Consider the following 27,025-nt stretch of genomic DNA (forward strand, 5'->3'; position numbering starts at 1 on the left):
ATTCCTTTATGCAGATGTGAGCTCATTACACGATTGCAGATTCCCTGTTACTTAATAACCATCACATTCAAGTCTGCATTGCTCATAATAAAGAAAATACATAGCTTTTAAACCAAAAAGCATGCATTTTCCTTAGTACATTTTTTGAAACGTAGTGTTCTTATAAGTGCAATTACTCATTTGCATTCTGGCAGAAAATGTAATAAACAATTAAAGTATCTTTGCTTTTATATAAATAATTTCTTCATCTTGCACTCTTGAAATATTAACTGAAAAGTCAGTCTCCAATATTTCCTTCAGAAGATTAGGATGAATTGTATCATACCATACTATATGAAAATGCATCCTTTCTGCAGCTTCTCACCACACTAATAACTTTTTCTTATACACTGTCTTTAATTGGCGATGTGTGTTTTCTGAAATTTCCCAAAGTGATTTAGCTGTCCTATGTCCTGGTGCCCTGGTTTTTATATCCTGAGAATTAACGAATGGTGGCTGGTAACTTTAAAGCAAAGGGAGCCTGCAGGAAGCAGCTAAATGGATGAGGATAACTTGAATTGGGTGTGGATCTATTACAATCCTAATCTATTTATTACAAAATGGTCAGTGACCATTTTGTGCAATCAGACAGATGTGGTTATTCACTTTCATCTACAGACTGCCTCAATATGTACCCAGTAATTACAGCCATTCTCCTAACTACATATGTCATCAACAAGGACAGCCATAGTTGAAATAGGACCCTAGACAAAGGACTCTGGGGCCTCCCTGTTGCACAATAGTCCCTCTGCACTTCACCAGTGCCCCCCCATGTTTTCTTCTCATCCAGTCTCCACATTATCCAGATATATTACTTCTTAGATGCTTTTTCTGCACTTTGTCTTCCCTTTTAGCTCTCCTTGTACTTTAAACATACCATAGATAGCCAAAACTCTACTGTATTAAGTCTGCAGAATGTAATCAAATTAAGCCAGGGGTGTGGGGCAACTATGCCCTCCAGGGTCAAGGGGTCCATATACCTTGAGGTACATCTTACAGCTTTTTACAACTTTTAATTTAAAAGATAGCTGAAAAAATGAACAAGTAAGGAAAGAAATTCAGTCTTATGTTTCTATTTTCTTTCTAGGAAAATAAGCTGTAGGTAAAGCTTAATGTTCAAAGCTAACAAAACAGTAGTTCCATAATAAACTGAGAAGATGAATGCAAGAATATATAAATCCTTTTTAGTAATAGTGTCTGCCTTCCTACCCCTCCAAAAAGGGATAGTTACATTATGTGTACCCCTCTAGTGTTAAATCTGGATGATAGTAAAGAACAAATGGCAAAAGTCATATATTACACAGCCAAGGGTCTAGGAGAAGAAACCAATGCACATAGATAAAATCCACACAGAGACAAGGAATACATTGAGACTTCAGACCAAAGGAATCACAGCCAAAACCTCAACCAGAGAGCCAAGCAGACCTAGATGATAACATTACTCAATGTAACATTCTGACAGTGATCATTTACTATCAAATGCATCCTACCCAGACTGCCAGTGACAGGCACTTATTGATTAGAATGTTGTTATCTAACTGTAATGGAAAGTGAAAAAGATTATGAATAACTTGGTGCGTTTAGATACTCTGCAACCTCCTCTCTCTCTTGCATACTCCGTAATTTTCAACACAGGCAATAACCACATTCAACAACTACAGCCATGATACTGAATGTTCACACCTCAGCTATGTGAATATGTTAACATCTGTCAAAGTATTTCAGCTGTCTTCACACAAATTGACTCTACTTTGGCAAAGTCAGAACTTGAACAGGTGACAGCAGTGACAATCATTTTCATCCACAGACAACCCTCATGGAATTCATCTTCTTGATTAATTGCTGTCAGAATAAAGTATGGAACAAAATGCACACACACACACACACACACACACACACACACACACACACACACACACACACACACACACACACACACACACACACACACACACACACACACACACACACACACACACACACACACACACAAGCATCATCCTCTTGTCTAAACAATGTTTGAAAGTAATGGTAGATAAAGGGCCAAGATCAGTGGCAGCTGTTGCTTTTATATAGTTAAAAACTTGCTAGAATGACATTCTTTGCATTAGCATGTTTATAAAGATCATTACCTTTGAAACTCAAAGGTCTCTCATCATTATTTAGTGGCTGTAATCCACATTAGTTTACTAGCAAAACCACAATCATTATGAGGAAGAGTCCAAAATATGAGGCAAAAAAATCAGAGACATTTTGTAAAATCAGGTATAGCTGAAAGTATCTATGTCCCCTGCATATGCAAACACATAGATGTGTCCATCAAATACATCCACTTGTATGACTGTGACAGTACATCTCAAATGATTTATTGCAATCAAATAAATGAAAAAAAAATACATAAATAACTAACACACAGGAATTTATTTTATCAACTGATTGCTGTCAGAATATACAGTATCCAACACCCTGCCCAATAACTCACAACACCTTAGTTCAAGATTCATGCAAAAAGCTAAATAGTGGCAGGGGCCTCAGAGCCAAAATCTGGGAGAGGTATGCCGTTTATATGACAAGAAAGTTGCTGGAATAAAATTCTTTGCATTAGCATGCTTTTTCTAAAGGGTGCTACAACACTACATAATTTATACGAAGACATCACAGTATGAGGCAAAATTAGTGACAGTTTATTATGTCTCTTTTACGCTCATGCATAAATATAATATCTATCTGTCTATCTATATAGATACACAAACACACACACACACACACACACACACACACACACACACACACACACACACACACACACACACACACACACACAAAACATACATTCAAGTACTTACCTTGCTATGTGCAGGCAGTAGCAGGCAGTACAAAAAATCCTTAAAAAAATAAAAACGTATTCCCACGCACATTCCTCTGCACATGTCATTTACATGCATATTAATTCCTTCCCTTTCAGGCTGTCTTAATCACCTGAGGTAGCCTGAGCCAATAGGAAGGGTTCCACATTGGTTCATAGAGCAGCCAAATGAGCAACTTTTTTGTACTGTTTCTGTACTCTGCAGTAGACAGGTAGACCTGTAATTAGGCGTGACTGCCTTATACCAAGTATAGAAATTAGATGCAGTACTGGGTCTCAGAACTCCATGTGATCTCAGTATCATAAAGATAAAATTAAATTTTATTGAACTAGAAGTATATGAATAAATGCAGTATCTCTTCTTATTTCTTTTCTTTTTTTTCTTTTAATGGTGGTGGGGGTCTGCAGCACAAGCCCCCCCTGGATTAACAATTGTCAGATGTCCCTAATGTCCCATAATAGTTCTAGTCCTGTTTGACTTTAGCATTTTCTCTTCAGCATCTGACTTTGACCTCCTTTTCAGTTTTCCATTTATCTTTTCATCATAACTTCCTCCAACCTGTTCCCATGTGAGGCTTTTCTTGCTTTGCCTCTTCTCTCCTGCACTTTGCCACAGTTATTTGACATCAAAGTCTACTCTTTGTACAGACTATCTGACTACCTAGACTGTTGTCAAAGAGGAGCTCTTACAGACTAACCCACCCCTACCTGCTCAAAATAAAGAATAATTAATTAGGTAGATCAATAGATAAGCTACAGAGACAGACAGATAGACAGATGCTAAATGACAGAAAAACAATAGAACATAATAGAAACTTTACATAGATGGATCCCAAAAGTATCTCACCAAGAGGATCAAGGGGCTCAAATAGATGCCCTATGCAGTTCGGCTAAAGAAACTCCAGCTCTACTCAGTTGCGTACCGCCTACTCAGAGGCGATCTGTGTCTGACGTATAAAGCCATGTCCAACCCAAAATTAATGGACATGCTTCACCACCTCAGGAAATCCAAATCCCTTAGAGCTACATGCTCCAGGGACTTGAACCTCAACACAGAGATAAATAGGACATGCTGGTGGGACAGATTCATATCCCAGAGTCTCCCCTCACTCTGGAGCAAAATCCCAATCCATGTTAGGCAGAGCCTCTCACTGACCCTCTTCAAGAGAAATCTTGACGAGTGGATGGGAGATCGTAAGTTTACCCCTGGGATCGCTTCTGTGTCCCTGCTTGACAGAGGTACAGTAAACTAACCTTAAAAAGGCTACCTTCTGTGACCTACTATACAGAGGCACAGTCAACTAATCTAAAAGGGTGGCGAAAGCCAAACACACTCTGGCTAGGCTTATAAATGCCCTAGGGCAGATAGCCTAGTATCAACCTAAGAACCTATAAATGTACTCTTCCAAGTTTATAATTAACTTTTGCACTAACTAAGCTTATGTCCACAATGCACTACAGCATTGTATATACTAAGACAACATTCATGGTTAGCTAGTTCAAAGCTTTGTTAAGATTTATAATCACAGCAGCATAAGACTGTGTATATCCCATATAACTGTTTACAGTACTACTTGTCAATTACTAGTGTGTTTGATAACTTAGAGTTTATTCTAACTTTCTACTTATCTTTCAGTATTAAGGATATGGAATATCAGTAACCATTGGGATTGTTATAATATTCATGTTAGGGTTTACACACACCACATATCTTATTAAAAGTGTGTGTGGCTTAGGATCCTCTATTAAAAGGGCAGAAATATGTATCAGTTTGGAGACAACTTCCACTGATGAGACACAATAAATCTAGGAAGATCTTGAATGAATTAAAATACACAATTCAATTGTAAATAATAATTGTGCTAAAACTATGTAGAGGGATCTTGCAGTTTTCATTTTTAAATACATAGGCTAGTAAAAGTCTTAGGCCTGAGTGATGGTGGCAGGTGATGGGTAGCATTTATTAACAGTTTTTAGTGCTGACTCTCTTAATGGGTTCTTTTTGTGGCTGTTAGTCTGCCTCTTTAATACTCCATTTTTGTAATTTCTATTCTTTTATTGCTAGGAAGGGAAAGCAAGAGTGGAGTGTAACTGCTATGGGTATTTCAGTCCTATTCTTGAGGAGTGACTAGATACATCATAAGGATGTAGAGAGATTAATGCTAAAGGTCAGCTGGGTTACAAGCCCTAATACTGTTGGATGCTTGGAAGCTGGCCCACTCAGGCTCATTGAATTTACATGCTATATCCACAAAGAGGGAAGACTAGTTGACAAAATATGATTATTGCACCAGGAAAAACCTACTGTGGTCTGTAGCCTGTAATGTATAACCTCCCTACAGGTATGACTTCGGCACAGCACTGTAATGTTTTCCTCAAATGGGCTGTTGCTTCTCCTAGATTTATTAAATTCCTGCATAAAGCTAAGACTGTGTAAAGGTGCATACAGTATTAAACGAGTAATGTAAGCCTATAAAAAATGTATGGGAGTATTTTCTGAATAGCTTCTAACCCAACAATAAACAAACAAACATCAATCTAACAATTAAATAAATAAAATGTGCTCCTCTTTTGGACCCTCTGCTATGATTTTCGATGACCACAAGCTGAGATGTAAGCATAATGTCATGGAACAACTCAAAGCTTATGTATGTACAGCAGTTACATTACATGGTGGATAGCTAAGAAGTGTTTTGTTGTGTGGAGAATCGATCTACTTTTATTTTTTAATTAACAGTCTTGTTTTGATATAACTGTTTTTTGGTGGTGAAATTTCAGACAAACACAATGATTGTAATTGTATTAAAGGTCTTCTATGAGATATTCTGAAGTACTAGCTCTGAGGCTTTGTTATCAGTACAAGTAGCTAAATGCAAAAAGGATAGAAAAGGTAATATTGTCATACTAGAAGCATACCAGAAGTAAGACTGTGTTTTCCAACTCAGCTCTTAATAGTCAGGTATGAATGGAGTCACTTTAGGGCCAAGATTATAGAAGCACATGTAAAAGTTTAATCCAAGCCTGTGTGCAAGGCAGTTCTGGCTATGGACTTGCTGGGAGATAATATATACAAGGCAATGGGAATGGGTATGTACATTTCTGGCCTGTGTACTACAAATTATGCAGGCTGCCAGAGGTAGCAGTTAAGGGCCCTGGAAAATCCCTAATGACAGGAAAGTGTTTCAGAAGATTTTATATATACATATGTATCCAGATATACAGTGGATATAAAAAGTGTGCACAACCCTGTTAAAATGCCAGGTTTTTGTGATATAAAAAAATTAGACCACAATAAGTCATTTCAAAACTTTTCCCACCTTTAATGTGACCTATAACCTGTACAACTCAATTGAAAAACAAATGTGTTAGGGGTAAAATATAAAAAATAAATAATGTACAGTAAGCTGGTTGCATAAGTGTGCACACCCTTAAACTAATACTTTGTTGAAGCAACTTTTGATTTAATTACAGCATTCAGTCTTCTTGGGTAGGAGTCTATATCAGCATGGTACATCTTGACTTGGCAATATTTGCCCACTCTTCCTTGCAAAAGCTTTTCAAATTTGTCAGATTGCGAGGGCATATATATATATATATATATATATATATATATATATATATATATATATATATATATATATATATATGTGTGTGTGTGTGTGTGTGTGTGTGTGTGTGTGTGTATTCATGACTTCTCAGTGGTTTTCTTGTGGTCAATAGACAGATTTTAAGTGATTAAGTAAGTCAAATAACTCAGTTTGAACTCCTGGAGCCCACTGAAGGACTGAGTGGGAGAAAATCACGGAATAGAGATTGCTTGTCAATTGACTTGTGTAAGACAGCTAGTATACATTTAATTCACTGGTTTGCAGATATGTATAAAGAGGTCTTTCAGCTAGGCCATCTCTCTTTCACTTAGAGGGTGGTAGATGTGGTAGATGTAGTCCAAACCAGAGCTTGAAGGGGATAAGGCTAAAAATTTTCACCCAGCATTTCTAATCGAGTGGATTATCAGATATCGGACAGAGTATGAAATGACATGTCAGTTTCTGTGTTGCTTAAGTTTATATTCCCAGAAAAAAATCTGGGTTCCAAAAACAAAGACAGTCTGCAGACCATATGTGTGTCATGGTACTTCTTCTGTATATAAGCATTCAAGTCCCTGTAGTGAAACTGGTTTGGTATGCTGTAAGCTAAATGTTTCAGTTCAAACCTTATGGATTGTATAAGGGTCTTGTACAGATAATAATTGCCATTTTTTAACAAGATAGGCACACTGGGCACAGAGTCCATTTTCTGGGATGACTTGAGATTTAGGTCTGTCTGACTAACTTGCTTAAGGTCATAGAGTAGGCATATGAGGGTTGAACAACTCAAACTCTGTACCACAGGAACTTGAGGTCACAGCCTTAACCCCCTGTGCAAACTGCCAGTTATCCCCCCACCCCAACTCCTTGAATAGTGATTAAAGAGAGAACGCAAAGCCTAGTTAAGCTGAAGAGAGGTAGGTGCCAGGGTTGGTAAATCTTTTCTCCTTTACTCTTTTTTAGTTAAAGAACCTTTCCTAATTGCTCTTCGTCAAGCCATAAAACCTGTCTTTGCTGTCTTGTGCAGGGATTTTTAGTGATGACTCTGCTTTGGTGATGAGAGTTGTTTTGATAATACTGACAGGATTTTGCATGTCTTTGGTGCTATTGTTTCTTCCTGACTAGTGGGTAATCAGTACAAAGTATTTGTGATTTAGGATTAAACTTACAGTGGCGGATTCAGTATAGGACAGGTATGATGTGCTACAGTCTTGGGTAACCACCTGTATGAATAAGAGGAAAACATTGTCTACACTTCAAATCTAGGGTATCTGTCATTTAGAGGTTAATCCTTTCACTGGCTCTGCATTACATTAGCTGCATAGCTGTCATCCATGATGATGGGATTATTCATGTGCTGGAATGTCTTTGTAACAGAGAAAAGGTCAGGGTTAGCAGCACCAATCTATGCAGTCCTTTTCCTGTTGGAGGTAGTACCTTTCTAACTTTAAGTAGTTTCCTCTTTTATTTACTTTGTGTTTTCTCCTTAGGGGTGTTGTGACTGAAGGCAAGTTGTGGGCTGAAGCACTGGCATCATTTGGGACCATGTTGCTCCTGAGGAGTCCCAGGCTCAATTATCAGGAGTGAGACAAACAAAAGTGCCTTTCATGCTGTCCTTTCTAACTTGGGGAGATTCACAGAACACCCAGTGCCTAAAAAGTGGGGGTGATGGTCACTGACTCTCCTTAAACAGGTATCGGAGGATCAGCTGTACAGGTTATTGGAGAGCAGTGGCTTTCCTGCTGGAAGTGTCAAGGATGTTGTGACTTCAGGAGTTTACCTCTAACTAACTGCTCCACACAATGAGGAAAGGGACAAAGCTATGGACACTGTGACAGTGTGGCAGTACTGCAGAGTATGTCCACAAACGTGAATGGGTCTAGGCACTGGGGCATGCTCTATAACCAGGCTGTCTAGGCTCTAAGGGTGTCAGATTAGGGCAGCTTAATTCAACTTAGTAAAGGATACTGATTATACAGAAAATGCTACAAAAGCATCAGATAGTGAGTAGATACTAGGGTTTCACAGAGATCATTAGACACACATGTGAGGCTTGAAATATTCTGAAACTAACTGATGTGACCCTGGCAAAAACAGCAGCATATTATACACAAATGGCAGTTTACACCAGCTAGGCTTGGTAAGTTATTTCCTGTGTGTGTGTGTGTGAAAGAGTGAGAGAACACAAAAAAGTGGGATGGAGCATACCAATGCATTTAGACTGTACCACACACAGTCTATCAACATCTAATCTTACAAAAATAAACAAACAGCTAAATAAATAAATAACAAAACTCTAATGCATGGCATTATTAACTGAGCCCAACCCTTCATAGTTTGTCACGGGAATTGGTGTTGCATGAAAGGGTCTGCAGATGTTGGTCGTGTGTGTGTGTGTGTGTGTGTGTGTGTGTGTGTGTGTGTGTGTGTGTGTGTGTGTGTGCGTGTGTGTGTGTGTGTGTGTATGTGTGTGTGTGCGCGCGCGCGCGCATGTGCACGAGTGTGTGCACATGTGCATGTGTTTCTATGTATATGTGCATGAGTCTGTCTGTCTCTCTGTGCTTCTGAGTATGCATGTGTGTGTGTGTGCTTGTGTAGACATTAAATACTTACATAACTTTTATTGTGGTTGTAAAATGCTTCCTCAAACAACAATTATGTATGCTACAGCAAGTTTAAAACAGTAGGCAGAACAACAATTTTATCAAAAATATATTTTAAAAAGTATTAATTAATACAAAAAACACAAATGCAAAACAATTTATCAGAGAGATAGCCCATTGTCTAAGTGCCAAAATGCCCTCCAGGGTGAGATTTATTAGAGAATTAATGTCTCTCAAGTTGTGGTAATGTCCTTCTGCACATATCTATATCTCAGGCTCATAATAAGCTATTAGTCTGCAGACTATTACAAGCCTAGCCAATACCCAGGGGGCAGAATCAAACACTGTACCTTGTATCAGTGAGGTAAAGATTAGCCATAATGCCAACTCCATCTTCTATCTGTCTGTCTGTCTATATATCTGTCTACCTATTCATCTATCTATCTGTCTTACCTATCTTCACCTCCTCCTCTGATATACTTTGTTAAGCTTTCTGGTCTGAGCTTGCAAATGATCAGATTTGATCAGTACTCTAGTATAGTAACAAAAAAAAAAAATAGATAAAAACAGTCACTTGAAAATGGACATTGAAAAACTCCATATAAAAGAAAAAAATATATGAATATTTACAGACCTAGGAGCCATACGATTTTTTTTTACTTCAAATGGCATCAATTAAACAGGAAAAGAAAAACCACACAATAATTAACTTACAAAATGATTAGTACCAAACAAAGGTATGAGATTTCTGTAGGTAGAACCACAGTAGAGACTATGCATCTAGAAAGGCAGCAATATTAAATATCTTACCCTGGAATTCCTCCAGATTCTAGTTTATTTGCAATATCCACATCCCATGACCATACATCAAACTGCCATTTCCGTAGTCCGAGCACACCACACAGCACAGATCCTGAGTGTATTCCAATTCGCATATCAATATCATGCTTTGTGCGAGACCTTACATACCTTTAAGAAAACAAATGAAAAGGCTTAGTTCATGCTATGTCTTATGGTTGTGTATTTGTAAAGTTACAATGGATAAAAAAAGTTAAATCTAACCATTAAATAACTGTTACTAGCATTAATATGGATTTTGTCTATGGTCAAGTAGTTACACTTTTATTTTTATCACTGTCCACACTGCAGCATTCATCACTCTGACTGCACACAAAATGAGATGTAGCGATGATAACCTTTCCTGCAGCTCCAACCAAACATTTACAATCCAACCACAGAGTGACATGGAAAATGAGATATGCTAATGTAGTTTGCTAAAATAAAGTCAGTATTTCAGAAAGTTAAAATATTTCTTCTTGGAAAAAATACTAAATAACCTCCATGGTTAATCTTCCCAGCCATTTCTAAGTAAATTACTAATGCAAAGTTGCTCTTCACACTAAATATTAACTAAAGTGATGCCATATATAGTTGCTCTACATAGGATCATAGGGTCATAGGAAGTTACTAGGCTATTGGTCCTGAGGCCCCTACAAGCCTAGCCAAGAATTTAGCCCATGTTTCAAGTCAGCACCCTATGCCACTGTCCAGCGGGGACATAAGTGGGATCCCAGGGGTGTATTTTCTGTTCCCCATCCAGTTATTCAGGTTGGGCTTAAAAAGGTTTAAAGAGATACTCTGCTTTACATGGAGACGGAGTCTATTCCACAAAAGGGGGAGTCTCTGAGACACAAATCTGTCCTTCCAACAAATCCTATTGATGTCATAGACTAGGTTGAGGTCTCGCATGCAGGTTCTCGAGTGGAGATTGGCTTGCGGATATGCAGTAGTCCCATCAGGGCGGGGTCTGAGATTGCTTTTTATACCAGACAGAGATCACCTCTGAGGAGTCTGTCGGAGACTGAGTAGAGGGACAGGGCTTTTAGCTTATGTGTGCAGGGTAGATGTTTAAGGCCCTGGATTCTCTGGGTGAGGAATCCCTGTGGTCTCTCCAGCTGCTGCATGTGCGTTGTTAGGTACATGCCTAAAGAGGCATTGTATTCAATAATCAGTCTTATAAGGGAAGAATACAGGGACGTTATAACCACCTTGTCCCTGGATGAGATACCCTTGCTAATGAGTTTGGCCATGTAGAAAGCTTTCTGTACAGCGGAGGCAATATGGTGGTCAAAAGCCAGTTTGCAATCAACCTGGGTTCCCAATTCCCTTATGACTGATTGCATGTTTAGTGCTATACTATCAATGTGATAATTTGTGGGAATGTCATTCTCCCTAAAAGGGACGATGATGCATTTTTTGGCATTCAGTTTGAGGCCATGTTTCTGGCATACTCATTTGTTTGGGTGAGACCCTCTTGGAAGATGTCCACATCACTAGGGGAATTTATGACAGCATCCAGCTTGCAATCATCTGCAAATTTGGTCAGCCATATTTCACTAAATTTGGCCTGCACTTCTGAGAAGTATACCCCAAACAGCAGAGGCTCCAAGATTGATCCCCTGGGTACACCGCTTGTTACAGGTCTACTACTTGAGGTGGCTTTCCCTATTTTGACTAGGTGGGTTCTATCAGTGAGTCAGTTTGCTACCCATCTGGTAACATATGGATTGATGCCTAGTTGAGAGAGTTTATCTATTATACCTGAGTGGGGACTAGTATTGAAGGCCTTGGCCAGGTCAAGGCAAGTGGTGTTATCCTCGTCTATGTCCTTGGTGACTGTCTCAAAAAAATCGACCAAATTTAACAGGCATGACCTCCCCTTGACAAAGTCAAACTGTGTGGGATCAAGTGTCTGGAGGTTGCCAATGTCCTTGTTAATGAGGTCCATGATAATCCGCTCCATGGTCTTGCAGATCAGGCTAGTTAGGCTGATGAGGTCTATAATTTCTTGGATTGGTGGACCCTCCACCTTTGTGCAAAGGGATGACAGTAGCTGCCCTCCACTTGGCTGGGATGAGTTCCTGCCTGAGTTCAGGCAGGATGAAGCCTGGGATATTATCGGATCCCATGGAGGTTGTACTTTTTGCCTTTGAGAGGGCAGTGATGACTTGCGGGCAGGTACTGGGGTTGTCACTGAACCTGTCTGCCAGCAGGTTGGCTATTTCTACAGGGTTTGTGTATGTGGTGTCCTTGACCACCAGTTCTGAGCAGATCTGGGTGCTCCCTTTAAGATTGTGGACATATGTGAAGAAAGCCTTATGATTGTCTTTAGTGGGTGTGGCCAGTTTGGAGATTTCACTAGTGCTCTTATTTACTTGTTCAGGCTAAGCAGAGATTGCTTCCAATTAGACACCTGCTCCTTCTTGGTCCTGGACAGCAAATTTTTCCTTTTATTATAGAGTTTATTTATTGTAGATATCCACCAGACAGGTTTACTCTTCCTTGAGGAGGAGGATTTTGTACTGTCTAGTATTCCTGATTCCATGCAGGTATATAAATGCTCATATAGTACTTTGGTGTAAGTTTGGACATATGTGCCAGTTTATGTGGACAGGGAGGGGGCTGTGAAGCTGTTTATACCTTCCCTCAGGAGGTTGTAATCAGCTTTGGAGAAGTTTTTTTTTTTGTTTGACCCTAGCTGGGGGGGGAGGGTCAAGGGAGTTGGTGACTTCGAAAGTGACTGCTTTGTGGTCGGATCTTACCAAGGATGATGACACCGTAGGGATGTTGCAGTGGTTACTCATGTTGGTTAATACCAAGTCCAAGATATTTTCACCTCTTGTGGGGGTGTCAGCCAAGTGGTCCAAGGCATTTGCATTGACAAAATCAAAGATTCTCTGAGCATTTGTGTTTTAGCATGAGTATTTCTTCCAGTCTATGGTTGGATAGTTAAAGCCGCCCAGGATCAGGGTAAAGGGTTGAATCTTAATAGATTTGAAGAGATCCAGATAGGTGGAGTGGGCATCTTGAGTCTGAGTTGGAGGCCTGTAGCTAGCTATGATTTGAATAGGGGTCTTGTCAATTGTTAACTGCATCTGGAGTATTTCCTGTGCATCATACTGTTTGACCAGCCTAGAGGTGTGTATGTCTTTTATATATATTGCAACTTCACCTCCTATTGTTTTGCTCCCCATGGCTTGGGGCCTGAATGAATGATAGGATGAGTAATCTGTTATGGCTGGGGTGGTCTCCACAGCTTTGAACCAGGTTTCTGTAACTGCACAAATGTCATCTTCTTCCAGGGTTAAGAATGCTTGCAATGAGTGCAGTTTCATGTTTAGAGTCCTAGCATTTAGCAGCAAGACCTTTAATTTATGTTTTGATGAAATTTTCATGTTGTTAGTTTTGACCTCATGGCATTGCCTAAAAAAGGCACTACGGGGGAGGCAAGAGTGTTTGCCAGGAGCCTGAAGCCCAAGAAAGACAGGTGCAAGCCATCTGTGGCAAAGCATCGTGGCTTGTCAATCATGTCATCCCAGGCTGTCAGGTACTGGACCACCTTTGAATGACACCAGAAACTGAGCCAGTTGTTAAAGTCAATCATTTTCTGTTTGTATTGAGGCATCATTCTGGGTGACGGTAGAATGCTGCATAAGACGACGGACCTACCTGCCTGGGACACATACTCAGCGAGCTCGATCATGTCTCTCTTCATATACTCCAAGGAGGTACGTCTGAAGTCATTCACTCCAACATGGACTGCGACACAATCATAAAAGTACCTCTTGAGAGACTTGAGTGCATTGGTGATATTGTAGATTCTGGCATTTGACAAACAACTAACTGTGACTTTCTCTTTATCCAGCCTGGTGAGGGGCACATCTGTGTATCTCACCAATGGAGTCTCCTATGACTAATATGTTGGGTTTATGTTTAGGGCTTAGTTGCTGTGAGACATAGGTGTGTGGACAATGTGTGGTGTGTGGTGTGGTGGGTAGTGGAATTTGCGTGCGTTTATGCCTCAGAGGACTCTTTTGTTATGGTATGCTTCTGTTGAGGACCTCCGCATATGTGGGAGTGTGTTGTGTAGGTGTGGGTGATGTCTGAGGTGTGGTGTTCATGTTGCCAACCTTCTCAGTGCCAGATATACTGGTTTGTGGGGGAGAGAGCAATGACACTTTTTAGGACTGCTGCCCTTTAACTATTCTGGAGTGCCCATCATAGTTTCTAGAGGCTTCTCCTGTGTTTTTCACTGGTTTCCTCTTTCCCTTGAATCAGCTGCTGTACTACTCATCAGGTGTGAATTACATTTGGAACCAACTCACTGAGCACAGCTCAGTGAAGCCAAACACCCCGATCATGGTTTTCAAAAGGAAATCACTGCCAGTCCAGTTTTATTTATATTAATTTTATACATTTGGTAACCTAGTGATTCCACTGGACACAACTAATCCTTTTTCAGGGACAACCCTGGAGTGCAGCCTGGTTAATTGACTTGATCGCAGCCACACAGCAAGCAAAACAAGATGCAAAGGATCAAGGCCTGAGCCGTTGGTTACAGAGCAACTATTTAACAGTTCACAGGTGTAATCTTATGCACTAACATTTCTATGCGTATACCACTAAAAATTCCTTTATTTTTGTGAGATTTCTACATTCTTCATATTTTTGTGATCATGGAGTTTGTGTATATTCATTTGGGGGTCTTACCCCCACCTGGGAGGGGCAATGCAGCTTGACCCCTGCAAAAAGTGCTTATATTTAATAGTTTCATCAGGCTGATTTTTTTTCATGCCCCTGTGTCCACTGCATTTGGAAACTTTATTTGATAGCTGCTGGGACTGAATTAATTCAGATGTTGAACTCCTAAAATACTAGCACTGTCAAGTTATGAAACTGCAGAATACATTTATTTGTCTTCATCTTACTTTTACTGTTTCATTTGTAAGCTTCTCACTTGTCAAACTAGAGAGATCTAACAGATGGACAGTAAGATGCAGAGAAAGGTGACAGACAGACTGATATATGATTTTATCCTAAGCTAACTAAGCAGATAGACTTAATGAAAAGACGCACAGTTACTGCAGATATGTATGGGCAGATATTCACACATGAGAAGGAATGAACAGCTAGATAACTAGACTAATCAATGAATAGATGGAGAAAATGATATAAAAAGGAGTGTATAAAAAGTACTGCCATTCAGAGAAGAAAATTGTACTTATAAACAATTTTCACCTTTTGGTTTATTATAGATGTTGAATTCTAAAGTCTTTGCATATACATATAGAAATGATACACACGTATTGTATGTTGCAAAACTGATATATTATTCAGATTGCAAATACTCTCAGTTTAAATTAAAATGTATAATAACAAACTTAAATATATAATAAACAATTAAACAAATGCCAAAATATTACTATAAACATTAAAATAAAATGGAACTTTGCATCTTCTATGCATGAACAATATAAATGTTGGAGATCTGAAGACACACCAACAATATCAAACAAAGTAAATATGTCTGCAGTTCTACAGTAGTATGTTTATTTATTTATTTAAATTTGTTGACCGGGAGTGTCCGACTGGACGTAGGTCCATTTTCTGTGGAGGCCCGGGGAGAAAAGCTCCACAGTTAAAATAAACAGACAGTATTTACATTGGATTACATAGTGATTAACAATTTACATAGCAATTACTTACAACATAACAAGAGATGAAGAACATAGTACATTAGTAGACAACTAGAATCTTTATCTGTGAAGTGCATACCAGACATTAACAAATGTTATAAGAAGAAGAAGTTCGTGCTGTATAATAAGTACTGGCTTATGAGCATCTGAGCTTGCTATAATCAAGGTAGTTAGTGGAGTGGAAAGAAAGGTAGTGGTTGGATGGGGTGGATGATATTAGAGTGGGAGTTGCAAGGGCATAGCCAGCATGTTTTTAGTTGCGCTTTTAGTACAGTTTTTAAGTGGGTGCATGATGGTATGGAGGTAATTGTGGGTGGGAGTGAGTTCCATAATTTGGCTATGGCGCAAGAGAACAGTGCTTCACCAGCAAAGTTATTGGCTTTAGTGATCTGCAAGTGATTTTTGCTGCTGTATCTTAGTGGTCTGGTGGTGTAACAGCACAGACCACATAACAGTGTCTTGTAACATAAACACATAACAGTTATGATGTACCCACAGTACTTACAGACTGTTCTAATTAATATATGTAGTGCAGTCTGTGGAAGCAGGCCTGTATCAGAGACATACTGTTAATAAACCCCAAGTTCCTACAGTCCAAAGTGAAAGTCTGAGCCAAATCTGGAAGAAAAAAAATTCTTCAGCCAATAAGCTAAAGAATCACCTTGGATAGCAAAATGGCCAGTAAGAAACAAACACTAGTAGTCTCTAGTCCAGCAGCATTCAATAGTTTTCTTCAAAGACTGGTGCCTGTTATGAAGACTGGTAGAGATGGGTGAAGGCTGCCAGCCTAGTCAAATACAATTTAGTACATAATTCTATCATTTGTAAATACTGTGAAATGTCAAAATGCAAGCTTGCTTCTTAAATGAAACAATATGTAGTGAAATGTTGAACTTAAAACAATGTGGCAACATTGCCATCTGCTGTAAAGAAAGCTAAGCTAAGCATTTCTTGTTGGTCCTTTGAAATTAAAATTATTTCATCACTGCCTTTGATGTTTACAATTCGGCTCTGGCTGGGCTAGATGAAGGCTTCCTGTCTATTGTTTTAAGGCTAAAGTTAATGACCAGAATTTACATGTGGAATGTCCTTTATTGCTCTAACTGTAAAATAAAGTAAATACAGTTTTTGTCAGCCTGAGAACACAAGGAAAGTGTGAAATGATGTTTTATCAGAACTGCAGTTTCAATTTAAACAGAGAACAAGAAGGCATTAAGCATTTTTGTCTGGATCATCCAACTCAGCACTCTGCCTGTTGTCTTATTGAGTTATTTTAGAAGTGTGTTTTCTTTTAGCAATAGCTAGAAAATTAGAAAGATTAAACTAAGTGTTTTTTTCTGTGATGTCAGAACTGTACTACTGATTTATTTTAAGTATTTCTGTGTGCTCTCTGAATTGTTGACTAGCACTGACTGTGTAGTAGAAAGTATTATCTTGTGGTTTTAATTATTTATTATTAAATATTTTGAAACCTTTTAGCTGTGGCTAGGTTTGTGTAGAGATAAGTTAAGCTCTAGAGTACGTTGCATATTTATAGAGTTTACTGTTCAAGTCACTCCAAATAAGCTTGCTGATTAGACAGACTACCAATTGGATAATAATATTGCACAGTAATAACTGGACACCCTTTTAAGGGCCTTTGAGTAGCTGATAAATATTAGCTGGGTGGTGGCAGTAATTACCACCATATAGTCTGGGTAAAAGGAGCACAGCTGGAGAACCTGTGCCAGCCTTCCCCAGAAGTGTCTGTGTGGTTGTGTAAACTCTTATACCAAAGTGTGTGTGTGTGTGTGTGTGTGTGTGTGTGTGTGTGTGTGTGTGTGTGTGTGTGTGTCAGCTACTTGGACAGGGACACGAAGCACTGATTGGACAGAGAGGGTGCTGGAGATTTTTGCTTGCCAAGCTAGGCTGAGATCTGGACCCTATAGCTGTGCCAGTGGGGAGTCTTATTGGGGACCTGGGGAACAAGGGAATGACCAGCCCCAGACTGACTGTGATCTCTGTGTGCTCTTAAGGGAAATTGCACTTTACTGTGTGTATTTATTATCCTTTCCTCATATATGAGATGCCCTCTCTAGTGTTAGTGGTGAGGATTGAGGCTCCTTGATTGCTGGGCCAGGGCACGGGCATCACACCTAGCACCACACTAAATCTCAAAAATTATGAAGTAAGTCCACTTAAACAGCATTGTGTAGCATTCACCAGACTGATATTTAACATCTGCACATACTTCAACAATTCACCCTAAAGGAACACTGAAGAAACATTAGGAAACATCAAGAAAAGTGACTACCAGCAACAAAACAAACTTAAGCAATACCACTGATAAAATCAGGGCACAAGCAGTACAAGCAGAATAAACCATAACTTTCCTCATGTATCCATCTGACATCACGTGACATGCACAGTTTATCAGTTTTCTTGATTTAATACAAACTGCTTAAACAGCTTGAAAGATTTATGAATTTATTTGTGTGCAGATGCTGCATTTTTTGGAAAAAACAGACCATTTCCACATTTAAAATAAGCATTGCTTCTTCCAAAAAATGCTACCTTCCTGGACATTACTATTAATTCTCATGAGGGACTTAAAATCCTTAACATATCCATCCTATCCAGCTTTTAAACGTATATGCATTAAATATCTTAGGTCTCATTCATCTCATTAGGTGAAGATGGACCATCTTTCTTGCCTTCTTCTTGGTAAATGTCATGATGCTTATCAGTTTGAAGATGAAGTTTTCAGACTTGTGTCCACTACTTTTCTGAGAATTCAGTGGACTGCAAGAAGAGAAATGATTTCCAGCTACCTGTATGTTATAGTGTTTCCACAATTCCCAGTGTAGCAGTTTTCCTCATTATTGTGCCTTTCACTGTACAGGTCCTCAGCTTTAAGTATGCTGCAACCAGCAACAAGAAGCACAACGTTTTCCAGTTCTTACAACAGAGCCTTCATTTGTCTGTATCTCCTACTTTTTCTACAGACTTTGTAAGTCAACGTGTACATGTTCCCCTGTCTTGAGCTGCCATTATTATCCTTTCAGTTTTTTGACTGAGAGTCACCTCTCCTTGCCCATTCCCTTTAAGGAATGAGAAGATAATACTGTTTGCATATATACAAGTTGGAACAATTGAAGATGATCACTTATGAACTAGTGTGTCTCTTGTATAGCCACACTGTCATAGCAATATGCACAGTCTAATCTGTTTCTCTGACTAGTGGATAGCACTGATGTTGATCCTAAGCAGGGTCACACTACTATTGTATTACATCAGTTCCCCAGGAAGTCAGGCTTAATTGTGCCACTTGAGTCTTCCCACATAACCCAATGTGACAATCCCTCTTTCCAACCCCTGACTCCTCTGCACATTGCATTTCTTTGGATAAATATTTAATAAAGAAAAGAATTCATAGTAAAACATGTTTATATTACAGGAATAAAAATATAGATAACTTGCAACATTTAGCCACTTTAGAAAGACTAAATGCATGCATAAACTAACTTCCAAGCTAGATGGAACCAGTATACCTCACTCCTCATAATATCACCGATTGTGACAGAGTGAGATCAAATGCCAAAACCACCAAGTGGCCCTTGACTGACAGTTTACAACATGATACCATCACAGCCTGGTGGAATAGTAGCAATTAACATATCTCTCAGCTGCCATGGCTTAGGCATAGCATCGTGATTTTTGTCAAGGGAATTAGTAAACTAAACCAACATGATGACCTATCACTAATTGTACAGGGTTTAGAATAGGAAGAACATCTATTCTAAAACATAAAAAAATGCTTCTCTTTATGACTTTCTGCTATAATTATTAATACTTGGAGGATGGTAAGTATAATGAGTGTAGAGAAAAGTGTAAACATCTTGCCGTAAACAATGAGTACACCCTAATGTAATGCTGTAGAGAAAAATGAAAATATTGTGCTGTAAACAATGATTACACCCTAATGTAATGATGTAGAAAAAAGTGTAAACATCCTGCTGTAAACACTGAGTACACCCTAATGAAAAGGTGTAGAGAAAAGTGTAAACATCCTGCCATAAAGAATGATTGCACCCTAATATAATGTTGTTGAAAAAAGTGTAAACTTCTGGCTGTAAACGATGATTACACCCTAATGTAATGGTGTAGAGAAAAGTGTAAATGCACTGACATAAACAGTGATTACACCCTAATGTAATAGAGTAGAGAAAAGTGTAAACATCCTGCCATAAATAATGATTACACCCTATTGTAATGGTGTGGAGAAAAGTGTAAACATCCTGCCATAAACAATGATTACCCCCTAATGTAATGACAACTAACTAAAGCAGAAATGTACAGTAAACATCTTATAGAAAAAAGAGCAGTGCAAAGCATGTTGCATTATATAATACACAACAAAACCCCTTTGCACTAAAACAATGAAGATAAGGTCATGAGTGACCCAGATATCAAAGAATAATGCATACACAGACGTGTGCAGTGTAATTGTAGCAGACACCTCAGCTTATCTCCTTGTCAGCTTCTTTGGGAAGTGAATCATATTGAATTACACTCACAGAGAACATATGTGGGTACTGTGACAGAAATATTCTATCCCATCAGTTCTCATCTGAGAGACAGTAAGGCACCTATCCATTTATAATGAATTAGATATTGAGAATTGAACAAGGCAAGTCTGCCTATTAGCTAGCATGCAAAGTGGATTGTCTGTTACATAGGTGAAAGAAATGTCATCAACAATTGAAAAAACTCTGCATCTCCTCTAAGAATAAGGAGGTACCAGTGATATAGTAAGAATTAAACACTGCATGTAACAAAAGTTGTTAAAATTTCAATACTCAATGCACTGATTCCCCAAACTCAGAGCCTGTTATACGCCTTCATGAGTTTGACATGTTACAGGTTTAGATCATGTATGCTTGATCCCACGCAATTATCTAAATTTCTTTTAAAGGCCTGTAAACTATCTGGCTTTCTTATTTGTAATGAGAGAGCATTCCACCATTAACCTCTCCTGCAATGAAATAACCTCCTAAATTTGGTAGTTTTAAATAAGGGAACCAGAACAAATTTATATTTGCCCTTTGTTTTTTATTATTTCACCACCTAAAGGTGCAGATGACTTGATTAGTCATTAAAGCCTAATTTTCATGGAGATACTTGTGACTCCCACTCCATAACATAACCAACCTGTGTGGGAAGCTTAGGAACTGAAAAGGTGGACTGAGGATACTTGTGACAGTCCACTGACCGGTCCATCCCTTCCCTAGCTTCTTTGATGCCCCTTTTCACTAGAAAGGTATTAGCTGAAAAAAAGAGCCTTTTATGGGCAAAATGATTTTCAGATTGGATGGATACAAGATGATTTTGATTTTCTTATGCCTAAAAACTGTAATCATTGGCTGCCACATTCCCGTCTTCTCTATTACTTGCTCGAAGACGTTATTGTCTATACAAGTTCACTTACTTAAGGATTGAATGCTTTCCTTTAACGAAGTTTCAGGCATGGAATTCTCTTTTTGGCTGTTACGACAAGAATCACACAATAACAGGTTGAGATTTGTGCCTGTGGGTGATCAGAGGTATGTCAATGATCTGTGTACTCGTTTAGGCATTCATTTTGAATATACACCTAACCCCAGAGTAGTATAAATACATGCTTATAAAAATCTGAGCACATTCTTTGGCTCAGCTACTCTTGGAAACACATAGTCCTGGTATCATTGCACCTGCTTCAGTTGTCCTGATTAGCAATGCATTAATTTAGTGCTTGTATATAATCCAAGACAAAGGATATCTGGTGCCTACCTTTTGTAAGGCAAAGATTAGATCATTTGTGGTATTTTTTTCTTCACAGTCTACTAGTCCTTCTCAGCAGTCTTGCTATTATGTTCTAATAGGTTATGCCTGTTCCATGTTCAGTGAAGGCTGCCCACTCACATAGTGGTGGTCTCAGTAGGCAGAGAGGTAGCAACAGACTCTGGGTCAATAAATAAATGAGACCAATATGCCTCTAACTTTCTTACGGGTTTACTTATTGGTTTCTTAAATGTAATAAATACATATGAAACAATTATAGCTGTCAGCATTTAAGTGCCAATGACCCTTAATAATGAATTAAACAATAATGTTTAAACAATAATGCAGCTTCCCTGTGGTGTGTTCACATATGCACAACTAAACTAGAAGTCCAACAATGCCACTTTTCCAGAATGAAGACCACTGGTTCCTCTTCCAGCCTGGAGGTACCTCACTTATGCATTCGTTTTCCTCACTGCAGACTCCTTCTGTTTGTTTTATTGTACTATTGATTTTATTTTGGGATCCAGGTAAGCATGTAGGCATACATTTCTGATATGTAAAACAATGCCCCAGCTCCCATACCCCAGACAAATACCCAACTTTTCAGTGGTATGATTCTACATATGCACACAAATATGTAGTGCCTGTACTAAAGATCTTATATTGGAAGTGCTTAATTATGTAGCTATTGTTACAACAGTCAAGTAACATTGTGATCCCAGTTAACTGCTCTTCCAGCTAATGCTACAGGTTCACATTACCATTTAATTCATTTATTTCTTTGAAAGTGGGGTAGTGATTTGAGCAAAATTCTACTCCTCAAAATGTAAAAAGTGCATCAAGGCTTATATGATGTATATGTAGTTATGCACTGTGGTCCTGTTGGTACAAAAAATTTTACAGAAGAAAATTGGGAAGCAACGTTCAGAACAGGATTACAGAGCATAAAATAAAGACAACTAAATAAAAAATATTCAAAACTATTAATTTGTAAACCTGTAATACAGTGATATATAATAATAATAATACCTAAATGGAAAGAAAAATGCTGAGCAGTTATGCATAGTAAGATGTTAAGCAGTTATGTATATTAAGCAATACAATAGGGCCAAAGATTATGGTAATGGCTAGATAATCAATGTGTGGGGATGTGATATGGCACAAAGCATGGAAGAGTCTCACACTGCCTATGGGGTTTAATTAAATAGCACATTCCTGTAATCCTTGGCAATCGCTACATCCAGTGCTGTTGTGTTGCATCCATCTCATATAGTGAACATATGTACAGCTGCCACCATCCACACAGTTTAATAAGTAAGCAAGGAATGGAAGTCAATTACCAGGTCACATACTGTTGCTTGTCCTATATTATGATTCAAAATGAATAAGCGGGGTAGTTCGTTTATATGCTTTATTATACAGAAACACATCAAGATGGAGAGCAGTAACATAAAATATAAACAAACTGATTAACTGACAGACCATTACATACATGCATGCTTACATTTCAACACTTCTATACAAAATGGAAGTATGAATCACACATGCTCAGTATTTATACACGTGCAAGCCCATGGAAAGCTTCTTAAAAGTATATATACATACTGATCCACATCCTCCCTCTTTAGTTATTTGCCCACAATAAAATGACATCTCAAAAAGACATGCAATTATACAGACACTGAGAAATAAACAGAACATTCATGTCCAAACTGCCGTGTATCTGGAACATGGTCTGGAAATACGACCTGATCTAGTAATATAGCAACTAGGACTGGGTTTAGCAACAGGGACAGTCATTGGTGAACAATCTTTTTCAGGAGTTTTAGGAATCTTCTCCGGAACAGGGATATTTTCTGGAATGTCCTCTGGAACTGGAACACTGGATAACTCACTCTGAGATGTAGTCTTTTTCACAGGCAAAATGCTGCATTGCTGGCTCAGAAACCGGTACTAAATGTTTCCGATTCCACCTAAATTCTACTCCTTGTTATTCCACAATGTATATTCTCAGCTCTGAACATAAACTTTTCACAACTCCAATCCGATCAAAACCTTTGGATGTCTGCATCCTCACTGCCTCCCCATCTAGCAATGGATTGAGTGGTTTGCTGGACTTATCACAATAGGACTTCTGGGACAAACGCCTTTTCGTGAGTTGAGCTCTCACTGCTTTGTTGATGTCCTTCAAGGATGCATCTGCAGTCATCACATATGGGTTGTCCTGCCTCAGGCAGCCCTTCGGTCGGCCGGATTCCAAAGTCTGGGTCCGGCGTCGGCTGATGTCGCCCTTTCCCCGACGTCACAACGCCTGGGGTATAAAAGCGTCAGCTGACGCCATCTTCCTCAGTCTTTCTTGCCGCATGGTGCCCGAAGCAGAAGCAGTTCGCAAGTGCCGGTCAGCCAGCTCCTGTAATTTCGCTATCCAAAGACTTCAAAAGCTAAGTACCCCGTTGGGGACTCTTTCTTGCCTCAGCCGATGTCAGAAAAAGTTAATAATTGTTTTACTTATGGGAAACAAATACCTCATAAGGATTTCCACTCTTATTGTCTTCCTTGCTTAGGCCCAGACCATGACGCCTCGGCCTGCTCTGCCTGCGCTTCCTTCAACCGACGCACTATTAGACGTCGGTCGGGGTTCACAGAAGAGTTTTTTGGGGATAGTTTTGCTTACAAAATGCCGTCAGAAACCCCGACATCACATTTAATTAAGAAACGGAAAGACAAGGATCGACACACGCAGACCACGGTTTTGGCTGAAACCGCGGCTACGCCTACCGCGAGTGTCTCGGTCTCGGCTGATACTGAGTCCTTGGTACTTCCGAACCCTGAAATAATACAACCGACAGCCTCAGTCCCGGAGGCTCCTACCGAGTCGGTTACAGAATTGCCTTCCGAAACTGGTGTATTGGAATCTTCCGACACCATACCTTTAGATAAAGCTACACCAGCACGTGGTGCAGCCAGGCCTCCTGCATCCATGTCTATTAAGGCCTTCACCAGGGCTAAAGCTGCAAAACACACTAAAGCCATGCCTCCCAGAGTTATTCCCCAGGGACCTTCTTCTAGTTCACAGATTTTAACTTTAGCAGAGGACCTGATCTCCTTAATTAGGGGCTCTCAGCCTCACATCTGGACAGGGGCTCCCAACCCCCTCTAGACAAAAGGCCCAGGATGGATCCCCCTGATCCCCTTTCCTCAGAGGAGGCCTCTGTTGGCTCAGATCACTCAGACTACCAGGAGGAGGCTTATTCGGCCTACGAGGATTCAGATGCAGAGGAATCTATTCCCTCAGCCTCCCCTCCTGAAGAGCTTTGTTTGGGGAGACCCTTCACACTGTGAGAGAGCATTTCAAATGGCAGGGCCAGGAATATTCTGATTCCAGGAAAAGACTAAGAACTTTTCTTCATTTACCTCAGCATAGATGTTTGGCTATTCCTCCTGTTTTAAATGTGATTGATGATGTATATTCTGACTCTAGTATGACCCCTGACACTCTACCTCCGGCCCCCGTTAAGCCTGATAGGTATTACAGAGTCCCAGACACACATAATTTTCTTTATAAGGCCCACTCTGCTGACCCTGAAACTATTTCACAGGGCCCTAAAGGGGTTGCAGCTGTTGCTACTAAGAACCCACTCCCCTCTGCAAAGGAGCCCAGGGCATTAGAGAGATGGGGTAAAAAAGTGTATACTTCTGCCACTCTTGCTATGAGGGCATTAAATTGTCAATTTCACATGATACAGTATCAAGAGTATTTGTTAGAAGAAATGCATAACAAATTGTCTTCTTCTGAACCCCTGGACCGTAAATCCCTTCAGGATCTGGTACATAATTCCTAGTAGGTTAGCAACCATTTCTTGCAGTGTGGTTATGATGCATTGGAAGCTTCATGTAGGTCAGCAATGACAGGTGTTGTCATATGCAGGCATGCTTGGCTGAAGGAACAATCCCTGCCAGAACATGTTAAAGCTAAGCTTTTGGATGCTCCACTGGAAAAGCAAAAGTTATTTGGTTCCACTGCTCAAGACGTCCTAAAGAAATTTGAGGAAAAGGCAAAATCTGTACAAACAGTTAAGGATTTTCTTCAAGTCCAACAGCCTAGATTCAGCAGAAACTGGCCTTCCAAGAATTGGTCCTTTCCGGACACAGAAAGTATTAAAGGGGCAGAAACAGGTGTGCCAGAGGTAGAGGCCAAGCTAGGGGCTCCTACAGAGGCCCTCAATGGCAACCTCCACTACAGACAGGCAGTTCAGGATCTGCAACTGCTGCACAAGGATAAACTCAATGACTCTGCTTTGACTCCGCCAACCAGGGCTCAATTAGAAGCACCTTTGGGTGGAAAGCTTTCTTTATTCTCAAGAAATTGGCACAACATTACAACAGACAAATGGACACTCCAAATAATAGACAACGGATACAGGTTCCATTTCCACACATTGCCAAAGAGAAAAGGCATACCAGGTCTGCCACAGAATCAAAGGACAGAGGCTTTGAAACAAATCTCAAACTTACTACAAATGAAAGCCATAGAAAAAGTTCCTATTTCAGAACAAGGCCAAGGATTTTACTCCAGACTATTCCTTGTTCCAAGAAAAGAGCATCAATGGAGGCCTATTCTAGACTTGTCCGTACTGAATACTTATCTCATTGTGCCAAAATTCAAAATGCTGACTCTACAGCAACTCCTTCCCATGCTGGGCAAGGGGTCTTGGCTGGTTACTCTAGACCTCAAGGAGGCATACCTGCATGTCCCTATCAGACAAAGTTGCAGAAGATACCTCAGATTTCTTGCAGGGTCAGAGCATTATCAATTCTCAGCATTGCCCTTTGGCTTATCTACTGCACCCAGAGTATTCATGAAATGCCTGGCATCAGTAATAGCACACTGCAGACTCCAGAGAATTCAAATCTACCCATATCTGGACGACTGCCTTATACAAGCGGACAACCAACAAACTCTGATAAAGGACTTAAATTATGCCATCAATCTTCTACAGGCCTTGGGATATACAGTCAACATGCACAAATCAAGACTTGTTCCATCCCAAAGAATAACCTTTCTGGGTGTGGATCTAGATACAACCACCCAAATGGCTTATCTCACAGAAGTAAAACAAAATCAACTATCGGATTACTTCAAGAATCTGACAAGACAAACTCAGCTGACTGCAAGGAAAATCCTGCAGGCCCTGGGTTACATGGCATCCTGTATTCTTCTGATTCCACAAGCAAGGCTACATATGAGAAAGCTACAGTGGTACCTAAGGAGTTTATGGACTCAGCACAATCACAGTTTGAAAACTCTAATCCCACTCATTCCATGCCTTCACAAGGAATTTCTGTGGTGGGCTCAGGCCAGCCAGTCCAACAGAGGGCTGCCCTTCACAAAGCCAAAAACCTCCCAAACTATTATAACAGATGCTTCAGACCTAGGTTGGGGAGCACACATGGAGGGCAGAGGTATCCAAGGACAGTGGTCACGAAAAGAGCTACACATGCACATAAATCAAAAAGAAATGCTAGCAGTGATACATGCAATTGAGGCCTTCAAACTCTTTCTGCATCAAGGCCATCTACTAATAAGGACAG

The 27,025-nt window shown here is 39.7% G+C and overlaps 1 protein-coding gene across 2 annotated transcripts in view; it reads right to left on the bottom strand.

Moving 5' to 3' along the window:
- ADCY8 (adenylate cyclase 8) overlaps positions 1-27,025 on the bottom strand; it is a 2,045,143-nt gene that overhangs the window by 944,613 nt on the left and 1,073,505 nt on the right. For both annotated transcript variants that reach the window (XM_044067040.1, XM_044067038.1), the window contains exon 6: positions 9,906-10,064. In XM_044067040.1, coding sequence (XP_043922975.1) covers positions 9,906-10,064 — 159 coding nt within the window. The remainder of the gene's footprint in view (positions 1-9,905; positions 10,065-27,025) is intronic.

This window comes from Protopterus annectens, chromosome 3.part1, assembly GCF_019279795.1.
Source record: "Protopterus annectens isolate FY-2018-M chromosome 3.part1, PAN1.0, whole genome shotgun sequence".
Lineage (NCBI taxonomy): Eukaryota > Metazoa > Chordata > Ceratodontiformes > Protopteridae > Protopterus > Protopterus annectens.